We start from the raw sequence: 21,104 nt of genomic DNA on the forward strand, positions 1-21,104 counted from the left end.
CATATGACCTGAATTTCATGCAATACAATCACGAATCATAGCCATGTCAAGCTGACCGTATGTACGTGTGAAGCATCATCGACGTTTGGGAGCCAAACTAGCAAACAATCTCCTCAACTCGTTTGCGCCCAACTCGAGACTGGCACCAGCCAGATCCGGGTAGCACTCCTGGCCGATCCTAGCGATACGCTGGAACTCTCTAATGTAGCCCTGTTCGCAACTCGACCAAACGCGAGCGAGAACCTCGACATCCTGCTCGACTCGACCCGCTCCACCTTCCACAGCAGTGACGCCCGGCACATCGTCGTCATCGAAATGCTTGGCCACCCTCTTTGCCAACGCCTCAACCGCCTTTCTCGTATCCTTGGCCGTATAATCTTTGCACAGCTTCTTGAACGCCCCCTTACTAAACGCCGAATGCAAACACACCTCGCTAGCAGGCGTATTTTTCAATAGCGTGTCGATCCCCTCTCCAAAGTCCATCATCTTGGCCAACGATCGGCGCAGCACAAACTGCGTATAGCTCGTCAGCGAATCGCCATAGATGCTCTCTGCGCGCTTGACGAGCGCGGAAAGACAGCCGGATGGATTCGCCCCGCGCAAAGTCAGTCGGTTGATCTCCGAGATGAAATACCACATGTTTTCGATAAGGATAACCAGGTGGTTGAGCTGCCCTTTGTCTTCATCCACCGCCCCGACGCTTTCCACGCGAGAAATTGTCTGTAGCGCCTCAAACATGGCGCCGCAAATCTGCACGTAGTATCCGTCCACCGCAGTTCGAATATTGAGAGTCTCTGCATTCACCAACTGCGCCTCGACGCGCTCGACAAACACCGGGAAGACGCGCATAAAGTGCACCACCCCCTTGCGCTTCTTGACAGTCAACTTTGTCTGTTCGATGCCCTTGATCTGTTCTTGCACCAAGCGCTCCAATTGCGACGCCAGCCGCAAATGCAGCTTTGCCAGCACTTTTTGAAGAGATTCGCACGAAACTTCTTCAGCTTCCATGATGCCTCGATCGAGCGTAGCGAGCAATCCGACGATTGACATGCGATCCTTGGCCAATGCGTCGTCGGTGAAAGCCTGCAGTTCCGGAGCAACGAAGCCAAAGATCAAGTCCATAGCCCCCTTCATCTCGCGCAATGGTCCGCTGGACGAGGTGAACATCCCCGCTGCCCGCCGTCGGAAGTACGGCTCGAGATCCATGTAATCCGCAAATGTGATGTTGTTGTCGTTGATGTGTAAGAAATCCGAGATGAAGCTCTGTTCGCGTAGTAAGACAGGGAAGATGCATGAGAGAATCCGCTGCAGACTGTCTTGGCCAGAGACGTCGCCGCGGTCTCGAGCGCCACGGCTGGATTTGTCGCGCTGTGTGCGACGGATGGTGCCGCTTCGAATCGCGGACGTGCCAACCCCGGTGGAAGTCGGAACGACAAAGCTCGATTCGACCATGTCTTCGTCGCTCGCTTTGCGCAACTGTTTACGGTACGCCGAGAAAAGCTGCTGCATCTCGGTGCGGTAGCATTCGCTTGCTGAGGCAAAGTACGCCGCTGAGACGCGAGAGAAGGTGGCGGAAGAAACTTCCCTCATGTACAGCAGTAGACCACAGTACTGGCCGAGGACTTCCTCCATAGGAGCATGGTCACGTAGCGACGGATGAGGTGGTTGCAAGGCCATCTGACGCGAAGGATCCGCCAAAAGTCGCTGCGTCTCTGCGTGAAAGGTGACGTTAAGGTAGTCGAGCACACGCTTGCAGAACCGCGAAGAGATGGCCTCGTGGTCAGCAAGCCTCTCAGCGGCAGCCGCCATATCGGCACCTCCACCGTCGCCATCTCTACGCGCTTGCAACATTGACTTGTAGAGTGAAGCTGCAGCCATCTCGAGTTGAGCGACCCCTTCCGGGCTTTCCAGCCGGCCTGCAGTGAGACTGTGAATCGCGTCCTCGTCGACATTGATCGTATTGATCAGCATCTCGATCTCGGCCATCAGTGTGCGCTGATTCGATGTCTGTACCTGCAAACCTCGGTTCTGCGATTCGATGTGCGAGATGTCGTCAGCTCGAGCGTTGAGCTGCACTTTGAAGCCGGCGATCATGCTGTCCATCATATCCAAGTCGGCCAGTGCCTCTTCCATGTGTTTGACAACCAGCGCCACGCGGTCATCCGATTCGATGATGGCGAAAATATTGGCCGCTTCAAGCGCCGAGAGCTCGTCCAGAAGGCGCGCCTCGATCATGTCGGCAGTACCTTTGCCCGATGCGATACCGTAGCCTTTCGCACTTGCGTTGCGCCATTCGAGACCTTCAAGCATCTCTTCCACTGCGACTAGGGTGGAGTTTTCGTCCTCATCTTCGTCGAGAGCGTCGTTGTTCTTTGGCCTTTCGCCGAGCTTGGTCTTGTCGGTCTCCAGACGTGCGATGGCCGGTCGGCCCAAAGTAGCACGCTTTGAGGTGAAAGATGCATCGGGATCCGCATCTTTGTCAGCCAGAACAGCGCCTCCGTATGGATCTTCGTCTTGATCTGCTGCTTCGTCGTAATCGTCGACTTCGGTGACACCGGTGAGACCTGTGCCAGCTAGGAGCATGCGTTCGTAGGCAGCGCCACCTCGGATAGGTTCAATAGAGCTAAGCCGCGCTCTGGCATCGCCTCCACCTCCTGCTAGACCTCCGCTGCTGCCACTCTTGATGGAGACAGAATCTGCACTGTTCTTGCGTGGTGGCGGATGTTTCGGTACAGCTAATGTGGCCGCTCTCGACGTCTGTTGCAGTGGCGCTGTCGAGGCGTCTGTTGCTGCAGATTTCTGCAAGTCGGTTGTGGGACGAGATGGAAGTTGTACGGTTCGGCTGAGCGGACTGGGTTGGAGTCCACCTTCGCGTTTGCTCTTGATGGGCTGCACGCCAGAGCTTGGCGATCCTCTCCCGTCGCGGTTGTTGACGACATTACTTCCATAGCTGTGAGTAGGAGAAGCACCATTGTCTCCAGAGATCTTGGGTAGCGCCGACGTGTTGATGGCAGGTGCTGGAATGGACTCTACTACAGCTGCTCGGTTCGATGCTGTTGCTGTAGCGCTCGAGGTAGGCTGTGAATTGTCAGTACGATACCCAGAAGACGGCCGATCTGATAGGTTGGCAGAGTCCGCGACCACTGCTGCAGCCGAATTCGAGGAAAGCGGTACATCGATACCGACGAGCCTGGGCCCGTCATCCTGGGTATACTTGCGATAAACCTTGACCAAGCTTTGCAAGAACAGCTGCTGTTCGACCGGCTGCTGCGTCTGCCACTGATACGGACGACTCAGAGTAATGCTGAAAATGTCTGGCTGGATCACATGGACTTGCCGGAGGGTGTTGAGGTCCCAGTCCTTGCCGATGCTGAAGCTACCGTTGGCGTTGCGCTTGGCCTTGTTGATGGTAACCCTGCCTGTGTCTTTTTGAACAGCCAAGATGAGGTATCTTGCCTTTTTTGTCGCGCGAGAAGCTGCAGCAATGACGGTAGCGCTTCCGTCTTCGGCAGCCACCTCTTCCCAGATCTTGAGATGCGCAATGTAGGCGTTGTTTGGGTTGCGTGTTTGCAGAGCTGCGTTGAAGAGGTCTTTGGTCTTGTTGGCAGCAGCGGCAGCGGCCGCTGCGGCGGATGCGCCACCGCCCCCATTGGGTTGCGACGATAAAGACATGGAGAGATCGCGGCACGAGTCGGTCCACGCTCTGTAATAGGGCTCTGCCAAAAAGTGCTTGCGAGGGTCAGGGTCACGCGGTCAAGACGATGTCGTCGGTCGCACCGATGCTCCCATGTCAGCTCGGACTGACCCAATACCTGAATGGGCTGCGATACACTCGCTTCGGTTCCGATGGTGGTTCGTGCACTAGATGATGGCAGGAGTCTGCGCGAATTGGCTCGAGTGCCTCTGGTTGGATGAGGACTCACTCAGATGCAAATGCAACGGAAATAGTGAATCACGAATCACGAATCACGAATCACGAACGCTTTTCCAATTTCAGGGTTCGTTGAGCTACTCGCTTTTCCAAGGTGGAGCTCAGCGACCGTGACCGTGACCGTGCGCGCGTGCAAGCTGACGGAGCATGTGCACCGCTGCTCGGCGCTTGTCACGCTCGCAACTCGTCTCTTGCTTGGCTTTCACTCGTGTGTGACCGACTAACTTAGTCACAGTCACGAGTGTGAATTTCCAAGGCTGTGTGTGCGCCTTCTCTCCACTTGGAGCGCAGCACGACAAAAGTTGCCATCCAAGATTCACATTCGTGATTATTCATGATTCTGGATTCTGTCGAGCTTCACCACCATCCAGCATCTATATTCGTGATTCATCCGTCTCATAAACATCGTCTTTTCCCTTCGTGTTCAATCACGTGGATAACACATCGTTTGCGAGGATCATCATGTCGTTCCTCGACCGGTTTCGCGCTGCGGCTCAGAAGGCAGGCGTTCAAGCTAACGCTTTTGCCCAACAGACTAGCCGGACCATCAACGAGCAAGCAGCTTCCGCGCGTGCTGGATTCTCTTTACCAAAGGAATGCGATCGTGCGGCCACAATCCTGCAGGCGTTCTTGGCTGATCCTGGCCACCCGGATTCGGCACTCAACTCGATTCCGAAAGCTGTGCTGCAGCAGGCGAAAGGTTTGGCCGTATTCAGCGTTATCAAAGCCGTGAGTATCTATCATGGTGACAATCGTCATTCCCCAGAGCAGAGCTGACATATGTTTGTATTTTTCTGGTCTAATAGGGTTTTGTGTGGTCAGGCAAGATCGGGAGTGGTGTAGTGATCGCACGTTTGCCAGACGGTAGCTGGTCCGCGCCCAGCTGCATCGGAACCGGTTCGGTTGGTCTAGGTCTTCAAATTGGTGCCGACATCACCGAGTTTGTGGTGGTAATGAACAGCGACGAAGCGATCAAAGCGTTCGCGTACGCCGGAAACCTCACTCTTGGAGGCAGCCTTTCCGCCGCCGCTGGACCCATCGGTACCGGTGCCGCGGTTAACCTTGCGGTTCGCGACCCGGCGCCTCTGTTCACCTATTCGAGATCCAAAGGTCTCTTCGCGGGTATCTCGTTGGAGGGAACCGTGCTGGTCGAGAGAAAGGAAACCAACAAGGACTTCTACGGTCAGCCCATTCCCGCTCTGGATCTGTTGACAGGTAAAGTGCCTGCGCCCGAAGCAGCGAGTGCGATGTACGAGGTTGTCGAGGCGGCCGAGATGGTGGATGAAACTGGAGTGCCTCAGCAGAGCTACGTTCCAGCTGGTCAGCAGGGCGCTACGGGAGGTGTAAGCGGGTACGATCTTGGTGGCGACCACATCGCGCCTGTAGCAACGCCAGCCGGGTCCACGACAGCTCCAGCAGCTGCCACACCGACAGCAACCACCGAAACCAACAAATCGGTCTTTGACGCCGAGAAACCCTAGTTGCCCACCACTCCGTGTCGATACCCTCTCTTCACACGCTGTCGTAATCTCACACCAGCTCATGCCTCCCGTGTCCTTTGTGAGACGTGTCCGTACTGACAAACAAAGACCCCCGGCGCGTCAGAACCATCTCATCTCGATATGAACACGCTTTGGATCGAGCGGAACGGACGAAAATTGCCGTGTCTGGCGTGAGAAACGCATGAATGTGAATGTGATTGAGCAAGACGTGCGGAAGCAAGATTACGAGGGCGGATGAGCCCAATTTGAAGTGGAGAATTTGGCGTACTGATGCATCCTTGCCTGCCTAGAGAGCTCAGACTTGAGATTGACCGGGCTCGAGCTGAAAGGCTCGTCCAAAGCGGACGGCAATGTTTGCGTGAGTCTCGTGTCGGTAGGATGCGAAGAGACGCGCGATGTGCTACTGATCATGATGGGCATGCCTGCACCTGGGTTGCCGAGAGACGGGCTGAGTAGAGCGGTGGGAGAGTTGGCTCCGGACTCGCCCGATTGCGAATCGTTGGATGAGTTGGTTTCGCGTCGTCTGCCCATCATGCCCTGGTAGTAGGCGGGGGTGAAAGCAGATCGAGACGAACCGCCAGTCACACCCGGGATCCCGCGCAAGCTGGATGCAGAGCGGTAGCCAGGTGGTGGAGAACTCATCCCCGAGCCTGCTGAGCCGGTCGGGATCCATCCGTTCGGACGGATCCTGTCCTTAGCCTTCTGTCTCGCCGCGGCCGCGCCTTCGCTCGTGATGGTGGAGTTGGACGCGCTACTGGATGACGAGAATCGCCCACCGCTCTTTCCCTCGCCCTCGGTCGCCGTGGACGCATACGAGAGCACGCGTGAGCTCATTCTGGGACTTCGCGGCGTCGCATGCATCTGAGCATGCACAGAGTTTTCCGCTTTCTTCATGTACCCTCGTCCCGGCCCCTCGCGCGGCCAAGCTGGTTGACGCACTTTGACGGGAGAGGGCGTCGCACCGCGCTCGGTCGCCACCTGCGATGTGTCTTCGTTGCCAGAGGACTCCTCGCCATCGGAGGACTCGTCATCGCCATCCCGGCTGTCCGATGCTTCGTCGTCAAGCGCATCGTCGCCTTCTTGCACGCTCGATCTGCGCTCCAGCTTTGTCGTGGGCAAAGGGCGCAAAGTGTTTCCGGGCAAGCTTGCTCCGCGAGACCCGGCAGACACTGCGGAGCCTCCTCCATTCTTTCGTGCATCGACAAGGCGTACAGAGCCGGGATCCCTCGAGCTGGCCCTGTTGTCGCTCGGCTGATCTGTATGCAACCTTCGCTTCTCGGGGCAAGGAGGGCGCGTGCGTCGATTCCAGGCGTTGGCAAAATTGACAATAGCACCCACCTTGTCCCATGCATTGACATACGACAGGTTCGTAGGCAAGCCTCGTGGGCGCTGCACGGGTGGCGGCGCTGGCACTGGAGCGGGAGCGGGAGCGGTAGGAGGAGCAGGAGCACGGAAGGAGCCGTCCTTCGAACTCCCGAGCGTGGGAGTTTTGTCGGCATCCGGCGATGGGGAGGGCTGGCGAGGCTCATCAGGGAATACTCTGGATGGGGCGTTGGCCGTTTGCTGTTTGGTCTCCCAGGGGAAAATGGGCTTGACTTTGCTTGGGTCGGGCTTGTGCGATCCAAGATTGTCGAACACACGATCGCGTCGAAGTTGAGCAGGGATATATCCGGGACCGCCATGTGGACGAGCGCCAGGTTGTTGAGGTGCAGCAGCCTGCGGCACAAAGAATGCTGCCTTTTGCTCGGCTAGCGTGCGTGGGGTTTTTTGGCCGGCATCCCAGATATTTGAATAGAAGGCGTCGATGGGGATTCGCATCTGGTAGAGCGAAGCATCGGATCCGGTTGGAGGAGCTTCATGAGCCGGATTCCATGACAGCTTTGGCGGCGAAAAGTGCTGAGGCGAGTCGTCGCTCTCGTCTTTCTTGTCGGCCGTAGCCCGACCAGGAATTGCCACAGGAGCAGAGTTTGGTCCAACAGTCGCTTCCCTAGCCCTGGCCTCGGCGTCGATGCTCTTCTGCGTCGGTGTCGGCGGAGAAGGTACGCGTGCGACCTCGGGCGCCGGCGCGATCAACGAGTTTCTCCCGTCCAAAGGCAGACTGGCATACGCTGCTTCCCAAACTGGTGGTCTTTCAGGCGCAGGTGTATATACAACGTCGAGTTTGTTGGTTGGCGAATCTTCCTGGCGCGCCTCAGCATCCCATACAGCGTGGAAAGTAGGAACGGTAAATTTGCGACGCTCGACGACCTCAACGCCGCGTTCGGTGTGAACAATCTCAATCTCGCTGTCGGGTGATGTGGAGCCGGAGGCGGGGTAAAGGGAAGCGAATGCGCTGTGCCAGAGGGCGAGCAAATAGTCCGGCTGGTCAGGCGAAATGGTTTCGCTGTTGAGCTCACGAGGACCACCGAGTGGATTGGGCTGGGGGATACCCGATGGCCGAGTACGATTCCATGGCTTGTGTTGACCGATGAAATGGACAATGTTGATCGACTGCCCGTAGCGCTGATAGGCTGGCGCGAATGTGTAGCCACCGTGACTGGTGACGTTGTAGCGGAAGCTGAGTCTCTTCCAGCCGCGGCCTGGAGCTGAGGCAGCACGTTGAGAGTCAGCAGCAGACTCATCGGAGCCATCTTCAGGACCAAAAAAGTCGTTAAGAAGACCTTGGTCTGCACCATCCCAAGAGCCTGTGGTGCGGGCAAAGGACCGGATGGCTTCGAAGGTGTGATTTGAGGGTGTGAGGACCATGACACCACTGTTGAAGGCATCTGGCCAGCCCGTGTCTGGCGCAGCGGCGAAGGTGACATTGCTTGCTAGGTGGAAAAGATGGTCGATGGGGCGGAGCACCAAGGTGTCTGCATCGAGAAAGACAAGCTTGTCAAAACCTTGCCATCGATGAGTTGCATCGTGAGTGGCAGTGGCACCGTGAGCAATGAGGTGAGCTGAATCGCGGCCCAGCCTCCAAGCATGCAGTTTTGTGAGCGTGTTGGTAAGATCAGGACGGCCCAAAAGACCTAGATTGTGCTCCATCTCTCGGATCATGGCATCGAGCTCCGAATCGAGCACGACAGGAAGAGCGGCGGATTTGGCATCGTCTGCTAAAGCGGGTGCTGGATTATCGCTATGTGGCGAAGTGGCGAGGATCTGGCGGAAGCCAATAGGTTCTACTCCCACGATCCAGTCAAACAAACCGCTACGGCGCAATGCCTTGATGGACTGGACAGAGAGTGTGTCTGGCGTGATGAGAGCGACCACTTGAAATTCGGCAGCCGGGGGAGTGGAAGCAGCAGCCCTGTGCTTGCCCTTTTTGGTAATGCCATGGCTGAGGCGCAAAGACTCTGCCAAGACGAGAGCGCCTGGCAGGTAGTGATCGGAAGTCAAGAGGGTGACAAATGCATTGCTGGTGGTGGGCTTAGATGAGGAACTCATCAGCGTGTGGAACCGATAGGCTGTGGAACGTGACGTCCAGAGCAGATGCCGGCACGCGCGCTGATGAACCGGTCCTAGGGTCGCTCCAAAGTGACGCAGCTCGAAAAGCTGTTGCCAAGCAAGGTGGAAGAGGTTGAGGGTGGGTGAATCGTGACGGCAATTTGAGTGCACTTACGACCGAAACGGGCTGTTGAGATGCAAGGCAAGGCAATAAAGTCGATAAACGTGCAGTAGAAAGAAACAGTTGTAGGTGGGAGAACAGGCTGCGGAGTGAGGCGATGGTTGGTGGCAAGGTATTAAATAAGGGGTGCCAGGGTGAAAATACAAGGCCAAGTCGAGAAAGAGTGATGGTCGCGAATGGTACGATGGGAGGCGTGACCCAAGAAGATCTGGGAAATCTGTCGAGGTAGTTGAGTAGAGGTTGGGTCTGTGGCGGACGCCCTCGTCACATTCACGATTCACGATTAACGATTCGTTCGTGATTGGTGATTGGATGATTCGTGATTGGGTTGGGTGATTGGCCAAGAAGGAGTCAAGAGATTAAAGAGAGAAATCACCGGTCCGAATCAATTCACGATTCCACCTTTTGGTCCCACCGAACGCGGCCACGGAGATGAGGAGCGATGTCAAAACGAGGTGACAAGAAACAGAGATGCCTCAGCATCATGCATCCGATGCGAACAAGTGAATCGGAAGGTGCTGCACAGTCGTGAGTCACAGAGTGAGTTTGCTCACTCGGCGCTCTCTCTTTCTCTTTCTGCGCGTGTCGCTGTGTGGCGATCTCCAAGGTGTGCATCTGAACCCTGCACATGCAGCATCCACAAAAAGTGGAAGTCACGAGTTACTTTTTTGTTATAACTTACATTTCCGTGTTTGCAGTGATGAGTCGCTTCAGCTTCGCCCACTCCGTGCCACTCTCCAGACTGCGCACAGGGTGCGTGTTATGATTTGACCAGAAGAGAAAACCTCCCCAAAAAATGCGGGAACTCCACAGCGCGAGCACCTGTGTGCGCTGCAGTCTGAGTGGCCTGCTTTCCTGAATTCGACGCGATTCTTGATTTTCGGATTTCGTTAGCAGGACCAATTCCTTCACGATTCGTGATTCGTGATTCGTGATTGTTGCATGATCTACATTCGTGGTTGGGACAGGCTGTTTTCGAATCATGGACGCAGTACTGCTCCCACAGACTGCATCTGTGGACATGACTTGGCTTGCAACGTCGCTCGACTTGAACCGTTGTTCGCCATGCTGACGCTGTGGATCATATAAGGAATGGGTCAGATGATCATTCATGCGGAACGCTGAGACGCATCTCTTCGTATTGACAGCTTACGGACGACCCGACAGCGCAAGTCGGAGCGTTGCCGACACAGCGTGACAGAGCTAAGTTAGCAGAAGACAAGAATTTTAGTTTCACGATTCACGATTTGGATCTCGACTCATGACTGCTTGCTGCTAGCGCAGCTGGCACAGCTATCGATCTGTTTTACGTTTGCGAGAGCGTGTCGGGGTGTTTTTTTTTTCGCTTGCCGCCTCGCTCGTTTGCCTCATCGCCACTTGATCCGATCTTGCCACCCTCTTTGCGGCCAGTTCCGAGAGGCGAACACGGATGAAGTGCACGAGATCGAGTGGTGGATCGTCCTGTCTTGACAAGACACGACTTTGCTTGGTTTTTATGGCTTGGCCCTGTATTTTTGGCCTTGCTGCCTAACGAGCGCTGATAACGATTTCCAGCTTAGCCCTAAGCCGGTATTGCGTCGCTATCGATCAACTCTCCAAAACCCCACTGACGACTCACGACTGGCAAGCTCGCTCGCCGACACAATCGTGGATCTTTCCGAATTAAGATCTTGATTCTAGTTCCGTCATGCACTGTCGATCCTGGCGTCTAGTACCCCACGTTAGGTCTCCAGCGCACCACAAGCCACCGCTCCGGTTCGCGCTTGCTTCTCACGTTACAGCTTCGAGTACCCACACAGTCAACATGTATATCCTACTGTATGCAGCTGCAAACCGTGGATTCAATCGAAACTAGAGCCAACTGCTCCATCCGATGTACATCTTTGCCAGGTTCGAATGACTCGTGGCTTCCTTGATCAGTGCGTCGACCAGGTTGCTCGTCGAAAATGGTGGCGATGGCTCGCGCGATCCAAGCCGGTACAATCGCCCATCGAGCTTGTTGGCCACTGGGTCCAGCGCCCGACGCGCTTCCACCACTCGCGGATCTTCGCCACGTCCATCATTCTTGCGGCCAGTGCCCTTGCTTCGATGTCGGTCCTCAGGAACGCTCCATTCGCCGAGCGGGTCGTGTACCATGGCTTCCAGCACGCTCATCAGCGAGTCGCGATTGTCACGCAGAATTCCCATCGTAATCTCGGCGCTCTTGCGGAAGACACCGTCGCAGCCCGTCACGCCCATCGCATCCACCATGTTCTGCGTCAGTCGGAATGGCACTCGTTCCGGGATCTCGAATCGCTGTCCCTTGTCAAACAGACAGTTCAAGTCGACGTGCACCGTGTCGCCGCTGTTGGAATCGAATAGAATATTCTCTCCGTGTCGATCGCCTAGACCCAGCACAAAGCCCACCATCGACATGACGGCGGCCGTCCGTGCATACGCTGATCGCGCCTGCAGCCACGCCGTCGGATCCGGGAACGTTGCCAGAAACCATTCATGAAACACGGGCGCAAATTTGGCCAGCACCCGCGTCTCAAAGATGATCTCGCTCGTCCTCGAATCCCGCGCCATCCGCGCATCGTCCATGTTCGTCTTGACCTCCGATGTGTAGATCTGCACTCCTTTGGCATTGTACAGCTTGGTCAGAATGTGCCGGAACCCCACCGTGTGCGGTACCCACTCGATAAGCCCGTGCTCCTCGTTGAGGATCAGCACAGCATACGTTCGCACGTACAGCTTCCTCTTACGCGATTCGGGCTGGCTCTGCAGCAGCTTGTTGATCATCGAGTCAAACTCCATCAGCCGTGCATCTTTGCGCAGATCGTCCCTAGGCTTGCACAGGAACGGATACCGATTGCCGTCGTTGCCAACGATCATCATCTTGAGCGGCTTTTGCAAACTGTTCATCACCTCGATCGTGTCCTCAAAACTCATGATCGTCGGCAAGTTACTTGCAAACGGCCGGTGATCCGCCGAGATCAAGTGGTTCGAAGGAAGCAACACCGTCATCGAGCTCTGCAGCGGCAACAGCAGCTCCGACGTATTGGCTACCTCCAACAGCCCCGGAAACAGCTTTTCGATGCTGAGCACCGTTTCGTTCTTGCTGACATGATAGTCGCACATACGCAAAAGCTCTTTGGCAAGTCGTTGCGACGACGATACCACCTTGCTCACCTCTCTGTGGCTCGAGCCACCCTTGAAGCTGATTCGATGGACGATCTCGCCATACCGTTTCTTTCTTTCGGCATCCTTCGAGCTAGCACCAGCCACCATTAACCACATGGCCTGTTGCGGGTACGCCAGCAACACCTGCAAGATGATCTCCTGCAGCACAAGCCATGCATCCTCGTTCTTCTGTACGATGCGCGCAACCAGCTGCGGGAACACAGCTAGCCATTGGAATGGTTTGAGTCGTCGAGTGTACTTTGTCATCTGATCATTCAACTCTGTAAAAGCAGCCACCTTTTGACCAAGCTCTGCATCGCTGCTGCTGCTTTTTTTGCCGTGAGCGAGGATCTGTTCGTCCGCAGCCAGGTCCATCCAAATAGTCAAAACTCTGGGCAGCGTTCGATAGAAGAACTTGGTGCCCACGTGAGCTGAGCGCAGAAATGCGCGACACACGTTGTAGCGTTGCATCGTCATGTTGGGCAGCAGACCTTCGTGTGTGTCCTGAAAATGTCCGAGATGGTACCACATCTTTTCCGATTTGGGCTGCTCCTTGGTCGCCTCTTTGTATCGGTCCAAAATCTCGTTGACCGTGTATCGCAACGTCGAGTCTTGAAGCCGCGCGAGCAACAGACGTGCTTTGGCAAACGTGGCGCGCTCGATTCGCAAAGCTCTACCAGTCGAGTCAGTCTTCTCCAGCTCGATGAGCCTCGTGACGGAATCGCGGCCTAGCTGACCGGGCTTGAACGTGCTTGTCAGGGTGTTGAGAGAATTGGCCAAGTCGCGAATCGCTTCGTGCGTCTTGTCTTCCTTTGCGAGCAGCTTGACCCTCTGAACGAACGCAAACGTAGCCTGATTCTGCCCCGCCTGCAAAGTAGCAGAGTAGGCTGCCTGTATGTGGCCTGCACGACGAGCGATCTTGGCCGTAGCAATCCACGCCTCGCCCACTTCGTTCCCTGACCCTAGCCGAGAGAGCAGCGCTGCAAACGCGGTCCTTCTGAGGCTCAGCAACGGCTCCTGTGTCCGGAACGAGGGCAGTGTCGCATTCAGTCGTGCTGTCAGCGATCGGTTCAGATCTGAGCCAGCATCGGGCGCAACAACTCCCATAAGCTCTCTAGCCCGGTCGTCTTCGTGAACTCTCGCATGTGATCGAATCATTTCTAGCTCTTGAAGCATATGCAGATGCAATACCGAGCCGTACACTCCCCCATACGACGCCTTGCCGGCAGCCACGAGCGGCTTACCAAGATCTTGACGCGCTTGCACCAGCACCTTGCCAAACACCTCGGCATCGTTCTGTCGCATAGCGAGTAGCGCTCGACCAACCGAATGCTCTGGGCTCTTAGCCTCGCTGCCTTTGGTACGTGCCTCGACCTCGTCCCAGTCGCCGAGGATACATGCACCTTCGACTCGGAATGAATCGAGCAGGTCCTCCCATTCGGGATGCGCACTCAGAACACCACGGATATGCGTACGCATGGTATCGTAGTGACCCAAATTGCGCAGGCAACGCAGCAAGCCGAGATGCAGTTCAGGGTCGTCGGGTCGCTGCTGAATTTCAACTTCCCAACAGCTCTGAGCCGAGGTCCATCGTCCAGTACTCTCGTGCTCACGGATCTGATGCTCGAGCGAAGGAGAAATTACCCTCGTTGAGATGCCCTCCATGCCATCCGGTTCGTCCAGCTGGGCGTAGATCCTGTGCATGTTCTCGTAGTAGCCTTGCAAGTGGTGGTCGTCCTTGCCTTCTGATCTAATAGCGCGCACACGCAGCTCAAAATTGAGCAGCGCTCGTGAGTATGCTTTGCACTGCAGTGACGCTTGTGCCATCAGCTCTTGAGAGATGCGATGCATAATCGACTCGACGATCACCAAAACTTCTTCTCCGCCCTGAGCCACTCTGGGACGGCGTGAGGTCTTGGCGAGGTCCTGTCGTTTGCGTCTCATCCACACTCCAACATGATCCATGATCGTAAACAGCGTCTGAGCCGTCAAAAGCTTCCTTTCGGCCTCATAGTTGGTGTGACTCTCGACCTGGTCCCTAAGAACCGTTTGAATCTCGTCGACAATCGCTTCTCGTTCTGCGTCGTCACCAGAGATGATTGAGTGCAGTACGAGATGCGGTAGCAGATGACGCGCAATGCCCACGTCATGCGAGCGGATAGCGACGCGAAAAACGCCAAAAATGGTTGACGCAATGCCTGCAGCACTTTTGGTCGCTCCAGCAACGGCAAACACCGCAACCGAGGCGTCGGATCTTTCCACCGTCTTGGTAATCAGTCGACTCGTCCAGCTTTGCAGCCAATCGCTGTACGAGCGCGAGTGCGTATAGATGGGCGTCTCGCGCATGCTAGGCTTTCCCACCTGCGCGCCATACCTCGAGTCGAGCAACGGCGTAATCGTGTCGACGACGTCTGGTGGCAAGTCTGCAAGACGTTGTTTCGTCTTGATTCCCACGGTCCTTGCGTTGGATCCTGTGGCTAGGATGGAGCTATTGAAGCCGGCCACCTTTAGAAGCTCTTGAATGGCATACGCAAGTCCATTTTGCTGTGTGGTATCTGTCGCTGCTCGAAAAGCAGGCACAAGCAGATCGCGGATGAGATGGATCGAAAAGTCGATGGCCTCCTCCGAGTCCTCGAAGTTGCTCAGAACGATCTTGAGAGGCTCTTCCACGGCATGCTCAATTCGATCTGGGTCGACAGCGCCGATCAACCCAAAGCAGCGAAACCCAATATCGCGAATGTCGGTGTGCTGTGCGTCGCTGCGAGTTGCGACGTGCATCAGCGTGCGAATGCATTGCCCGATGAGAGGACTGAACGAGTCACCGGATGTTAGAGACTCGATATAAGCTCGCTCTTCGCCAAGGAAGGCCTGTAATTCTCTGAGCGATTCGATGCAGATCGAAGTGTTCTCGTGAGCCGAACGATCCAGAATGTTTCGGAAGCGTCGGTCAGTATTCCACGTCTCTCTTTCACTACGGAGACCGCGGCAAATGTCTGGAATCTCGGCATCGAGCCGGTCCAAGCTCGGAATGTCGTCAATAAAGTTTTTGAGGTAAGAAACGTTCTCTAGTATGAGATAGTGCAGGATTGAAATGGCGATCTTTTTCTTTTCTGGATTGAAACGATCCCAAGCTGACAGCAAGGCTGCAGCGGTTTGACCGACAAAAGGACCGACATCATCGAATCGCAGCGTCCTGATAAAGATCTTCCAACTTTCGAGCGTGGCCAGGCTGAGCGCATCTGGCTCAAGATGACTGTTGAGCGTGGCCATGATCTGTGGCGTGACTGCACTGATGGGCGGTCCGATAATCTCAACGAGGGCGCCAATGCTGCGTAAAGCGAAGGCCAGATCAGTGGCAGTCCTCCGACCATGCTCTCCCGAAAGCTCCTGATTGATCCACGTGAGGATGGCGAGGATCTCGCCTTTCAGGAAAGTCGCCACTTTTGACTTGTGCATCAGCGAATCCTTGGACCTACTGGCAGCAGCTGTACCACTAATAGTCTCGATGATGAACTCGAGGCCTGCATAGGCCTCCTTTCGTGTGGCTCGATTGCCGAGCTTTACGACGAGATAACCAACAATATCGGATTGGCGACTGCGAAGAAGTGCTTTCAGGCTGGCTGCATCCACACCGATGAGCTGGACAAGTGTGTTGAGACCCAGATCTCGTAGCGTGGCAGATCGCATGAAGAAGGAACGGAAGATGGGAGTAATGTTGTCGTGACAGAGTCGAGGGACATCGGTGCCCAGAGCGCGTGCGATAAGCTCGATCATCTTTGTGCCCACCTCAGCCGTTCCGTCACCAGCGCATATCATGGTGATGAGGTGAGGCAGCGTGTATTCCTTGGTCAGGTTGAAGAAAGTGGCCTGGTTCATCTTGATCAGGCTCAAGAAACTCGTCCACAGGTCTGGCATCGATATAAAGCGCTCCACAATGGACGTCGATACCTTTTCAAAGTGCTTTTGGACCAGTTGATATGTCGTGCACCGCTGTGCAGCAGCGATCTGCACAACTTGTGTGTACGCGCATGCCTTGATGAACGGATTGGGATGGCCAAGATGCAAGATAAGCGTGAGCAAGCAGGCCTCTTGACAGCCTTCGACCGGCAACTCGAAGAGACGAGCGAGGCCTATCAGCGCGGTCTCGTGGCCAAAAGCCAAATTGGAGTCGGCGAGAATGTTTTCGTAGCTCTTCGGCACCTGGAGAAAGTGGGCCATCCACTCTTCCTCGTTGCTTGTATCTCGCTGCTGCAGTAGCCTCATCTGATATAACAGGGCTAGCTCGTTGGCAGCGAGCCGCGAACTACGAGCTTTTGACCGCAACGAATGCGAGATAATGCTCACGACATACCTGTCTCCATTGTCAGGAAGCGATTCTGTGACAGCAGAGTGCTCAACGCAGCGGCACAGCATGTTGAGGGTTCCGGCCGAGACGGGAAGGGAGGCTTTGACGGAGCTGTGAGCATCTTTCCACAGGCCAGCGACGGCGGTCGAGTCAAGCTTGGTGTTCAAACCTTCTTGCTCTGCTTGGGCTGCTGCTGCGGGAGAGTCGTCAATATATGAGCTTTGCACACCGTCTGAATCAGTAGAATCTTCCCTTTGAGCGGATCGAGCAAATGACTGCGAAATCAGACGTCGTCTTGAAAGCTCGCGTAGATAGATGTCGGCACCTTCAAACTCTGGTGATGAGAGTCTAGCCTGGAGTAAGGCGTCTAAAACCGCGTTGGCTTTCGTTGGCGTCGCTGAATTACCGAGCTTGCGACGCTTGAAGCGATCGAGACGATCGCGAGTCGAATTCTTGCGTCCGTGCTGCTCCGTCGGAGCGCCAGCATGTACTTGGTCTCGCCAGAGACAATAAAGACGCTGCAGTTTTTCAGCGTGACCTTTACCCTTGCGTGCGTCGTGAGCCTGTTGTTCGTCCACAGCAAATCTGAGCAAAGTGGTGAGCTGTTCGCCGAGCTCTTGTGCGAGTGTCGCCTCGGGACAATGCCCATTCGAAACGACCGAAAACAGAAGGGCCGATACGTAGCATATGTGGGCAGACCGTTGCATGGGATCCGATGAATCAGCGAGAGAACGAGCGGCCAGCCGGATTTGAGTTGTGATCAAAAAGAGATAGGGCTGGAGCACAATCGCCAGCTGTGGATCCGGTGTCTCGAGCGCACAAGCGCTGAAGCAATCACCAATTGAATCGAAAACATGCACAAGATTAGAGTGCGCTTTATCTTGGGCGTCGAGATGGTCGAACACATCTACGAGAGACGACATGTGCTCAGCGACTACCTGCAAGAACCTCACGAGGTGGCTCGAATAGCATTCTCCAAGAAACTTGGCGTGGCTGCCTATGATGCTGTAAGCGTTTGCAGCCAAAGTCATGCATGAAGCCGGAAATAGGCTATTCTGCCTGGCGCACGTCCACCCATGTTGAAGATGCTCGACAAACAAGACCACGCTGTGGTCTGCGAGATCCAAAAAGTAGACCGGATATGCTTTTGCCAGACGGATACAGATATCTATGGAGACAAGGAACAGAGCCTCTGCACGATTGATGACGGATTCATCCGGCTTCATTGAGACTGAGGTCGATCCCACAACAGCGCCGCTGAGGGGGAAAGAGAATGCGGCATCCATCTGTAAAGAGGAGAGAGCGGCAAGGCCGCTACCGCTAGGCTTAGGCCGATCCTTGCGCGATGAGAGGCGGTACGAGAAATCGGATATCGGTGTCCGAAAGAAAGAGACTGTGGGTGATAGCGTGGGTGCAGAGCTCCGGATCGGAGCTTGGTGAGGTACGGAAGGGATTACAAATTCGGGAAGACATGCCGTGGAGCTGAACGAAGTCTTCCCGGTTTGAGCGAGCGCGTGAACAGAGACTCGTAGGCACTCGGCGAGAACATAGCGCACATTATCAATTTGACCGACGGCTTCTGTCGATGTTGCGAGCAACTGCTGCAAGTGGTCGATGATTTGTTGAGAGAGGTCTAAGGCATGCTGAGCTTTTTGGGAGTCTTTCATCGCTGTAGCATTGCGGCTTGATGCAAGCATCGAAGCCGCTGCACACAGTAAGCGGGGAGTTGCCCATACATCAAAGGTGGTGTTAGCCATGTCAAGCGTCACAGCGCCGATGGAAGCTGAGACGGGAGCTGTGGCAGCGGCATGATCGCGTGGCTCGAAGAGATGTTCGAGGTACTTTGGCGAAGCCACGAGAGTTCGAGACAGTGTATCGAGGACTTGCCGGACGCCTATGCCTACAGATGAATTTTGCGCGTTGGCATGGTCCCAGTCTGATGAGGATTCGACGAGCGGCACAATGACGCCCGAGATAAGAAGGCGATTGAGCGTGTGTGCGATTTCCTCTTCAGTGTGAGGGCCTCCTTGTCCGTCTGTCTGTTCATCGAGCGTCGATTTGGCGTGGTGGAGACCCTCTGCGAGGAACTGCGAAGCTGCTGCGAGCGCAGTGGAGGAACTTCGGTTGTTTTGAATGTCAGCCGATTGTGGAGCAGTTTCCACAGAAGCAGAAGCAGCATTGGTGATGCTGGTGCCTACCACTTTGCGGAGCAGAGCTTCGAGGGCACCATTGGGTGACACATTAGATGAAGCCAGCATGGTTGCAAAGATGATAGGCGTTTTTCATCCTTCCTTAGGCTTGGACACTGGAGATCAGTGTAGCTTGACCGATACTGCAATGATAACGATGGAGGTGATGGCGGCGGCCGCAATGCTCTGGAGATGCTAGGGTGAAGCTGAGCAAGACAGACTCGGCTAGAAAAAAACACTGCGTGATTCGTGAATGTGACCGTTGCGCTGCAAATCATACATCATGCTTGTGATCCATGTTCCATGATTCACGATTCACGATTCGTGATTCGTGATTATTCGTGAATAATGATAATAAGGTGGCAACAGGAACGCGTGTTGCTGACGCGTAAAGAGCCAGCCGAATCCAACACTCACGCGCTCTGCCGTGTGTTACTGACTTGCCGTTAGAGCTCCACGCTCGAAATTCTCGGATTGGTACGAATACGATCAATCTTCCTTTCTCCCAGCATAGAGCGACGGTACAATCGCTTCTACGCAATGCAAGATGGAGGAAGCACGAAGCGCAGCAAGTCAGGAGAGTTTGGACAGTGAGTGCTGCACTCGGTCGGATCACGTCTGACACAAATGCTGACACAAATGACTAACGTCTCAAACCAACACCTTGAGGGTTCCCTTGGCTTCAGTTCTGCATGATATGTCGAAACTGCTCAATACAGGTCTCTCGCGAGAACAGCTACGCGCATGTGTAGAGCTAATCGAAAGCGGGGTCAGCGCCGAAGCAGTTGCTGTAAGTACTTTGATGGAGGGGTAAAGCAAGTGCAACTGACCAGATAGCTGACTTGGAAGCTTTCCTTCCGCCTTCTGATCATGTCCAAGGCTATCGTCGAGAACCTTCGAAAAGAGGCTGCCAAGCATTAGTTTGATCGCGCAACAGCATTCGAGACCGATCATTCACGCTGACGAAGCTCCGTGTTGGTGTCTCATCTGTACCCTGTTCCACACTTCGAGTCTGAAATTGCACTGCGACACGAGAGTGCAAACACCGCAGAACGGAGACCCTGGCATCATTGCGACACACGAACAATCTTTGGGACAGAACAGATAACTATGCGCATTGCCATTGACTTCCCTCGTCTGTAGAGAAGCCAGGACGGCTGTCCTGCAGAAGTAAAGAGCATTTGGCGCTCTTACATGTGCGACTTTGCTTCTTACCATCCTCACGACAGTGCTCCGAACATCTGCTAGAGTGCGCCGATCCTCGCCAGACTGACATCGAGTCATGAGAGCCGCGCAGAGTGGTTCAGCGTTTGATGTGGATACTTGATGTTCACAATGAGGACACCGCCCATAGAGATCGGCGAAGGGTTGTTCTGTACTCGTGTCTCTCCCGATGAGAGCTATAGTATGCACGCGGATCGGGAGTGACCAAGAAAGCAAGCAGCAAGCAGCCCCTGAGTCTGGCTCGGAAAACGGTTGTGGAAGTTCAAGCTCGGCAGCACGTGTGATCACGAATCCTGAGAAAAACGGCAGCAGAGCAGCGGATTCAGGTCGAAAATTACGTGCCAGCCGAAAGGCGAGGCGCGGACACAAACAGGGGCTGCAGCAGAAACAGGAGCCAGCCGAGGCACTGACACAGACAGAGCTGTCAAAAACAACAGATCAACATCAGCAAACCGAAAAACGTGTTTATTGGCATTGCTCAACTTCCCTTTGGGGCAGCTTGCACAGGGTCACCCAAACTCTGTGACAGCTTTGGGGTCACAGCCGCCTTCAGCTTGTTCTGACACACTACAAGGGAGAAACAGACAGGGGGCCAAGCGTCTCGGTGCTCTCTTGGCAGCATCTGCTTGCGCCCTACTTTGCTTCTCTTCGCGGCACGACTGACTTGGGCAACTCGATCAGAATAATGGCAGGAGCTTCTCGAGGCGGGGACTGAGCTAGCGCCAAGATCAGCAAGTTGCATCGTTCCAGTAACATTCACATTGTATGGGTGTTGACATTTAGGCGCGTTTCTTCGAGTGTGTCTTGAGAAACCCGTTCAGCAGTGGATCTGCTGACAAAGGTCCACGATCCACGATTGTCTTTGCTGTGCACTGTGTCGGATACGCAGCTGTGCCGCGTCAATTGTGACTGAAAGGGTCTTGTGATTGTGTTGTCCATCTGCCTTCCGGCTTTGTCATTTCTGACTTGTTCACACAGCCTCAGCCTCCACGCATGAATCCCTCCTCCTTCCTCTATATCTGTCACCAACCTCCCTCATCCTGTTCCACAACCTAAGCCCGAACCACATCTCACTGCGTCGACAGCATATCCGTGCATGCACCTTCCCCCTTAAAGACTCACAACAACACTTGGTCAACTGCTA

At 54.9% G+C, this 21,104-nt stretch overlaps 5 protein-coding genes across 5 annotated transcripts; 2 read left to right on the forward strand and 3 right to left on the reverse strand.

Moving 5' to 3' along the window:
* Window positions 1-75: 75 nt before the first annotated feature.
* On the reverse strand, window positions 76-3,672 carry UMAG_01107 (uncharacterized protein; the record flags this gene model as incomplete). Its single annotated transcript, XM_011388761.1, has 1 exon — window positions 76-3,672. One exon carries the CDS (start codon window positions 3,670-3,672, stop codon window positions 76-78), a length of 3,597 nt encoding a protein of 1,198 aa, XP_011387063.1.
* A 721-nt stretch (window positions 3,673-4,393) lies between these two features.
* Window positions 4,394-5,412, forward strand: UMAG_11283 (uncharacterized protein; the record flags this gene model as incomplete). The annotated part of the gene is made up of 2 exons (XM_011389104.1): window positions 4,394-4,660; window positions 4,738-5,412. The coding sequence occupies 2 exons, from the start codon at window positions 4,394-4,396 to the stop codon at window positions 5,410-5,412; spliced, it is 942 nt and encodes a 313-aa protein (XP_011387406.1).
* A 243-nt stretch (window positions 5,413-5,655) lies between these two features.
* UMAG_11284 (uncharacterized protein) lies at window positions 5,656-8,859 on the reverse strand (the record flags this gene model as incomplete). Its single annotated transcript, XM_011389105.1, has 1 exon — window positions 5,656-8,859. The coding sequence occupies one exon, from the start codon at window positions 8,857-8,859 to the stop codon at window positions 5,656-5,658; it is 3,204 nt and encodes a 1,067-aa protein (XP_011387407.1).
* Window positions 8,860-10,891: 2,032 nt separating this feature from the next.
* UMAG_01110 (uncharacterized protein) lies at window positions 10,892-18,805 on the reverse strand (the record flags this gene model as incomplete). The annotated part of the gene is made up of 1 exon (XM_011388762.1): window positions 10,892-18,805. One exon carries the CDS (start codon window positions 18,803-18,805, stop codon window positions 10,892-10,894), a length of 7,914 nt encoding a protein of 2,637 aa, XP_011387064.1.
* A 478-nt stretch (window positions 18,806-19,283) lies between these two features.
* UMAG_11285 (uncharacterized protein) lies at window positions 19,284-19,657 on the forward strand (the record flags this gene model as incomplete). Its single annotated transcript, XM_011389106.1, has 3 exons — window positions 19,284-19,326; window positions 19,423-19,526; window positions 19,616-19,657. 3 exons carry the CDS (start codon window positions 19,284-19,286, stop codon window positions 19,655-19,657), a joined length of 189 nt encoding a protein of 62 aa, XP_011387408.1.
* Between the last annotated feature and the right edge of the window lie 1,447 nt (window positions 19,658-21,104).

The sequence above is a fragment of the Mycosarcoma maydis genome, chromosome 2 (assembly GCF_000328475.2).
Source record: "Mycosarcoma maydis chromosome 2, whole genome shotgun sequence".
Taxonomy (NCBI): Eukaryota; Fungi; Basidiomycota; class Ustilaginomycetes; order Ustilaginales; genus Mycosarcoma; species Mycosarcoma maydis.